Source organism: Pygoscelis adeliae, unplaced genomic scaffold, assembly GCF_000699105.1.
Source record: "Pygoscelis adeliae isolate BGI_AS28 unplaced genomic scaffold, ASM69910v1 Scaffold325, whole genome shotgun sequence".
In the NCBI taxonomy this organism is placed as follows: Eukaryota; Metazoa; Chordata; class Aves; order Sphenisciformes; family Spheniscidae; genus Pygoscelis; species Pygoscelis adeliae.
The window spans coordinates 604,453-611,792 of NW_008824769.1; the positions used below are offsets into that span (position 1 = coordinate 604,453).

A 7,340-nucleotide genomic window follows, 5' to 3' on the forward strand; every position below is an offset into this window, starting at 1 on the left:
GCGTGGGTCCCAACAACAGGGCGGGAAGGGGGACACAGTCAGCCGCTGGCTCGGTCTGACACGGGAAGGGGAAAGCAAAATCCTTGTAACAGGCCTGGATGAAAGCAAATGGAAGTGGATCGGCCGGTGTGTTACCCCTGAGAGGCAGGGGCAACCCTTTCACTGCTCAAAATCCTGGAAGAGCCTCAAATTCCCCGGCAATGTCGGAGGAAAGGACAAGTGAGCTGGAGCTCCTGCACGAGCACAGGCAGCGGCAGGGGCAGAGCAAACTGGCCAAGTGGCAGAAGGAAAGGATGATGGTCGGAGGAAAGATCACAAACATTTGTGCAGAAACAAATGCAAATTCACCAGGAAGGCGCTGGCTTCTGGATTAGGGTTCAGCAAGCAGCAAAGTTTTCATAAATGGTGCTTTTTGGTATCTTCACTTGCAGGCCTCGAAGCCATTGAAACCAAAAAGGAGGAAGAGGTTCCTCCATCAATGAGATGGAAACCCAAGGCCCCTTCCTCCTGGTGAACGTGGAGATAGAGTTTATCAGGTATTTCAACAATTTCTTTCTTGTCCATACTCGGATGATATTAGACCTTTGAGTTCGATCTTCCCGACACATTAATATTTGCTTTACACAAACTTAATCCTAGTTTATAATACTGGAAATAGGCACCGAAAACGACCTGTTCATTGCAGTAAAATTTTATGTGTGTGCACAGATACGTGACAGTGTAGATATTAATGCTTTCTTTACTCAGGATGTGCTTTGAGATCTCTGCTGGGAAAACACTGCTCACACCTCACAGCTGGGACACAAATGTTTCCCGTCTTGCAAGATGCTCCAGAGGCCAATAAGGAAAAGGAAAAGAAAAAGTCAAGGAGGGGGAGGTAGAAATATCTACTTAGAAACAAATGCCCATAAAACCGGTGGAGAACAGCTTGCTAGTAGCATGCAGCAGATGTTCAATAAGCCCACACCAACACGAGGGCATCCCTGCGGTGGTGGGAGCTGCCTCTTGCCTGCTCAGCACCCGAGGCTGCCCCCGTTCCATGCCTGTGCCCCGGGAGGGCCGGGGAGGCTGTGGCTGCTGGGGGCTGCTTTTTATCAGCAGTATCCACGCTGCCACGAAGCCGCTTCAGCCACATCTGGGAGGGCTCTGCAGCCAGAAGGTGCAGGGGAGGTCTGCGAGTGCGGGTCCGACCCGGCAGTGATCAACGGTCGTGGGTCCATGGTGTCTGTTCGGAGCCCTGAAAGAGCATCCTCTGCTTGGCGATACCCCACTTCACAGGTCAGACACCCCCAGCTTCTCAGGCAGGACTCCTCTGAGCTCGGCATGGCTTCGTGGCCACCTCAGGGGCCGCAGTTCTGGCTGACGTGTGGCGTTTACATGGACCTGTCATGAAACAGAAATGCTGGGAATGGGATAACAACCTCCCAGGGTAATGATCCAAGAATCACATCTCTGCAGAAATGAGTTATGAGAGAAAATAATTTTTGAAACATCATGTAACAAGCAGAGTTCATGGGGAAAAAAATCTCCTACTTTCTTGATTCACTTATTCACTTTTTTGGAAATCCTGTTTATCTCCCTGTTTGCTCTACTCCAATGGCTGAGCTGAAAGTTAGTGCCCAAGAGTAACTCTGGAAGTGTCTTGGGGTAACCTGGACTTCTCTGTGCAAGCAATACAACCTGTGTTTCACCTTCGCATTCATCTCAGCCTTGCTGGGGAAAGCCCCTTCTGTCCTGAAACTCTTGCTCTCTCAGTAGATGACATTCTGCAGCTGCTCATATTATTCAGCCATTTTTCAAATGTGAGACTTTGGAAAATGTTTTTTTCAGTATTTTTTTGCAACCATAGCTCAAAGCTCGCTTGGGCAAAAAGTGTCATTTGTCACTGCAGGTTGTACTGTATATAGCAGGGGCCTCGCACGGTGATGGCTGGTGGCACGTGGCTGCCCCGTGCAGAGGACATGCTGTGGACCACACAATTTCGGCACTCTCAGTTGGAAGAGGCAGGAGATATTCCCAGCACCAGGTGCTCCCTGGAGTGACACCTGCTTTTATCTGAGACTCAGGCAGAAATAGTCTCATGCTTCAACTGGACCAGCCCCTTTAGCTCCGTTCCTGACATGAGCCCCAGACGTGACAAGCTTAGATGGTTGCCACCATTGCTTGGTTCTGCTTTGTGCCTACAACCGCTATTGAGCCATGCAGTGTGTTTGCTCCAGAAGAAAGCAGGGACATCCCTGGGGTCTTCCACAGTGCTGGTTTGCTGCATCCAGCTCCTGTCCACCTCGGCACGGATCCGGCAGGAGGGACCCCGGACCCTGCTCAGCTGTGTGATGAGCGGGGCTGGATCTCCAGGGTTGTGCCCTGCGGAGGTGACACGAGGCAGCTCAGTAAATGTCTCCAAACACCTGTTGGTGGCATATCCAGGAAAAGTCCTGCTTGACACATGGGAAGTGCCTGGATGCCTTTGCTGCTCCTGGGCTGTATTTGCTCAGGGCCTGATAAGGGCTCTTATCAGAGCAGGTGAACATCCCTGCTGCGGGGACGTGCCCATTCAGGTTACAGCCCTATTGCCGGCAGCTCAGTAACACACCCCAAAACGAGAACAGGACGGGACCAGCGGCAGCAGTGTCAGCCGCACTCCTCCCCTGGCACGGCGCAGCTATAAATCTTGTGACTCAAAGCATATCTACAGTAAATTTCTGGACTTCCAAGTGTCCCCGTGGAGTCATCATGGGTGAGTGTGAGCGTGGGGAGCAGGGCAGGGTGGGTTCCCCGGCCCATGGACCCCCAGAAGCAGTGCTGGTGGAGGGGGGGTGTTGAGAACCTCCCCCCTGGCAGAGCCCTCTGTTTGCTCTCGTGGATGGAGGACTTACACAGAGGCAGGAGATGACGCAGGGCACAAAGCAGGGGCAGACTCAAGGTCCGTGCTGCTTCTCCCAGGGCAAGGGAGAAGGTTTGAGAGGGACGTGCAAGTCCCTGGGTCTGTCCTCAGCCCAGCCCAGCAGCTCCCTGGGCAGCATCAGGGCAGAGGAGAGGGTCGGGTGAGGGAGGAGGGAACCTGCATGCCACCCTGTCCCAGAAAGCGGGGAGCAGAGGAGGGCCAGACCAGCGCTGGGTCATGCTCGAGGGCTGCAGACCTGCTGGCCGTCCCGCAGACCCGGTCACCGCGCCACTCTGGCCGGAGGGACAGGGGCTCTCCGCACCTCGCATCGCTGCGGGCGCGTCGGGAGGAGCTTCAGCGAGGCTCAGGGTCCAGGCGAAGGGAGGGCAGGTCTCTGCAGACAGGGTCTACCCGGGGCTGTGCTCAGGAGCAGGAGAGCAAAACCTATGGAGGGAAGGTCAGAGTGGCCTTTCCCCATGCCAATGGGTCAGTGGGGGCAGAGAAGACGCTGAACAAAGAGAAACGTTGCAGCAACTCATGTCCTAGAAGTGCCCCTCTGTCCCGGCACAGCAGGGACAGGTTCAGAGGAAGGGGCAGGTTAATGTCTAGCAGACAGTCGCTGCGCTTTATTTCTAGCGCAGCAGAGTCATAAATCGAAGTGTAAATGTGTTAAAAATGTAAAATTGAATTTACCGGTATATGAAAGCGTAGGTTTCCAAATGCTGCCAGGGGTCGATCGTTGTGGGGTGTCCAAAATAGAGGCACTATTGGAAAAGTCGTCCCTTTCCAGATGTTTCACAATCCAACCCTGCTGTAACCCCAGAGGTGCAGCTGTGGTGCCATCTTTAAATGAATGTTCAGATTTTAATCTTGGGATAACTATTATTATAATTAAGTTGAATAACATTATTATATTTATTTGATTATAACTTGGGGTTTTTATTTGGATTTTCCAGAGTGTAGCAATACCATCTAGCTGTTCAGTGAGCTGGAGAGGCAGAAAATATTCTGCAAGGTTTCTGTTAAATTTTGTGCTTAAAGATAAACACTTTGGTCAAGTTTCTTCTGATCTGCAAAGGAATCTCTCGTGATTGCTTGATTTTGCTCCCCAAATTTCCTGGGCACCTTGGGCTCTGCCAGAAAGCCTGGGAACAGCAGAGTCCGGCTACACGATGTGTGTCCGAAAGGCAATCCTGCGCTGTCCTCGCAGGTTTGGGGCGACTTGCAGCTGTTTCACCTCACTGCAGCTGGTTCCCCGCTGCGTGTTTTACACCAGCAGTGGGATGCTCTGTTTGACTCTCATCTTGTCCCTTCCTCCCCCAGCTGCCCAGTGCGCTCCCCTCCTCCTCCTTGCCTGTGTGTTGGCCCTGCCTGCTCCACATCTCACCAAGAGCATCCAAAGCCTGTCCCCCTTCAGTCAACCTGTCTTGAATAACACCGTGTCTGCTCTGAACACGTTAGTGAACGGTAGGTATTGTGGAAGGTCTCCACCTCTGCCAGCAGGACACAGCTAGGACCACCCCGGAGTGGGCTGTTGGGGAGGGCATCTTCCAACCCGGCGCTCCCCACGAGCTGTCAGCAGAGCCCCAGCATCCCCTAAGAGAGATACGTGCCCCAGCATGAGTCACCTGCCCTTCCTCAAATGTCTGGTGGGACCTTGCAGCCACAGGCCTTTCTGCTCATGTGTAGGTGTGGAGCAGCCCAGAGGGTTTGCTCTGATCTCCTCCCGAAGCCAAGGCTGTCCCTCCCCACGCACCCCCTGCCCCGTGGGAGGACGGTAGGGACAGTCACTGGGAAAGATGCAGAAGAGGGGAAGGGTTCTCCTGCCACCAGCATCCCCAGCTATTTCGCTCGTCCCATGTCTAAGAACTAGAAAAGTGGTCTTTTCCTGTGAAATACCCTTGTCTGAGGGTACTTCACCAGACTGCACCATCCCCTGTCTCACCCTCAGCCTTGCTCCCGGGGTACTGACAGTCCCAGGAGGGTGAAACTCAGCTCCTGCAGTGGTGGGCGAGGATAGCCGATGCCCCCTTGGCTGAGGGAACACATGGCAAACCCGCGCCCAGTCGCTGGGGCCACAACACACCAAAAATAGTTGGAAACGGAGACTTCAGAAGACAAAGGCTCCTAGGCACCTTCCCCAGCCAGGAGCAAGATCAGTGGTGTAAAGGCCTGGACTCCACTTCTTGAGCAAGAAAGTACCTCCTGATCTGGGTTCCATCTTTCTTTGGTGACATCCCCCCCATTTCCAAATCTCTTCCCTACTGTTGTTTTCCATGTTCCAGGTCAGCTCCGGCTAGTGAATGGCTCCAACCAGTGCTCTGGACGGGTGGAGGTTTGGTACCGCAATGAGTGGGGAACGGTGTGTGATGACAACTGGGACATGAGAGATGCCTCTGTGGTGTGTAGGCAGCTCGGCTGTGGAGAGGCAGTGTCAGCCCCAAGTAATGCTTATTTTGGGAGTGGCTCTGGGACTATCTGGCTGGACGACGTTAACTGCAGTGGGGAGGAGGAGCTCCTCACTGAGTGCTCGCTGCAGGCTTGGGGACAGCACAACTGCAGGCACAGCGAGGATGCAGGTGTTGTGTGCTCAGGTGAGGATGGCGTTCGCATGATCTGTGCTCTTCAGGCAATCCAGGTATCATTAACGTCTTGGTCTTGCAGGACCAGCCACAGGAGGACTATGGGATGCGCCTCTGTCTTGTTGCACAGGGTCTTATTAAATTACCCTCTCTCCTGCCCCAGGTTGGCCCAAGGACTGCAGCGAAATCCCTGCTGGCAGCCCCAGCGGCGTCTACGTCATCCAGCCCACAGGGCTGCACCCCATCGTGGTGTACTGCGAAATGAACGTGACGGACGGGGGCTGGACGGTCATCCAGAGGAACCGGCAGAGCACGGAGATCACCTGGGCTGAGTCCTGGAGCACCTACAAGTACGGCTTTGGGAACGTGCACACCGAGTACTGGCTGGGCACCGAGTACATCCATCAGATCTCCCAGCAGAAGGTCTACCAGGTCAGGTTTGTCATCTGGGATGCCGCAAACACCACCAAGTTTGCAGACTACAGCCTCTTCAGCGTGGAAGATGAGTCCCAGGGCTACCGGCTGAGGCTGGGCTCCTACTCAGGGACAGCAGAGGATGCCATGGCCTCAAAGACTCCCAGCACTCTGCACGACAACATGAAGTTCTCCGCCAAAGATCTGGATCAGGACGCTTACAGCGGGAACTGTGCCTCCAGCTATGGGGGCGGGTGGTGGTACTCGGCGTGTTATTCTGTACGGCTGAACGTCAAGGGGGGCATAACGTGGGGCAGCCTGTGCAACGGGAACTGCAAAGCTTCGGCCATCCTCATCAAACCCATTACCTACTGCTAGGGCTTCGTCGCTGCCTGTCTGCACCGGCCCCGTGGCCAGACCAGTGCCCTGCCGGGCCGGGGGAGCGGAGCGGGTGGCAGCGGGGCACACCCTGGGCTGCCAAGAGATTTTTTTCTTTCGCCTCTTTTGTGGAGTTCCTCTGCTTCCCTTGCTGGGTTCTTCCCCTTTGAGCTGTTTTTATTTTAATTGCATTATAATCAGGCTAACACATTGCAAACCCTGTACTTCTGAAACATACCTGCTCTGGAGAATAAAATGTGCTTTGGAAACATGATGCCTGGATGAGCATCACGGGAAAATGTCCTTATTCTTAGCTGTACAAATAATCAGCCCCTTTCTCTTCGGGGTTTCTGTCACCCCCTTATTAGCTGGGGTGGGGAAAGGACAAAGATTCCTTATTTCCTAGTAAATCTGAATTAACCCCACATGCTGAAGATGTGGCCTTGACACATACACCTGGAGAGGTGTTTTCACCCACCCTGGCTCTCAGTTCAGCAGTTGTTAAAACCTCCAGTAAAATCCTGTGTCTAAAACAACACCTACAACCTGAAATACCTACTCCATGCCTCCAGCACGTTCGTACAGGCTGGTACGGAGTGAGCAGCCGCGCCAGGGCAGTTTAAAGACAAAACTTTCACTTAAAGAAGAGAGTTGGGTTTCAAGGTGGCTTGAGAGGAACCATGGCTTCTTTCAAGCCCTAAGTTCAAACTTCCCTCCATCATAAAGGAGATCCATAGCCACATTCCCCCTGTGCAGCAGAATACGATGGGACTGACTTACCCACATCTCTTATGCCCTCAGGGAGCCCACCACCTTCTCTACACTCCAATCTGTGGTGGTTTCTTCCCTTTCCCAGCATAAAGCAACCACCCAGCCATGGACAGGGACAAACTATGAGCGAGGCTTTTGCAAGATACTGGGTTTTGCTAGCCCTGTTGGTTAATCGTAGCCTTACAGCCACAGTTTAGTGCACAGTGGTTGGAACAAGCCATTGGAAGCAATATTGCATCCAGAGACCTGAGAACCAAAACACAAACAGAATTAGGTACAACAGCTGTACTCAGCTGTGTACAGCAACTGAA

The 7,340-nt window shown here is 53.3% G+C and overlaps 1 protein-coding gene across 1 annotated transcript in view; it reads left to right on the forward strand.

The window, feature by feature from the left end:
* The window catches only part of LOC103916619 (fibrinogen-like protein A), a 30,683-nt gene extending 24,425 nt beyond the window's left edge, over positions 1 to 6,258 (forward strand). Inside the window, exons 3-4 of the mRNA XM_009323631.1 lie at positions 5,170 to 5,478; positions 5,630 to 6,258. Of these exons, the coding sequence (XP_009321906.1) occupies positions 5,170 to 5,478; positions 5,630 to 6,258 (938 nt within the window). The remainder of the gene's footprint in view (positions 1 to 5,169; positions 5,479 to 5,629) is intronic.
* The last annotated feature ends 1,082 nt before the right edge of the window (positions 6,259 to 7,340 follow it).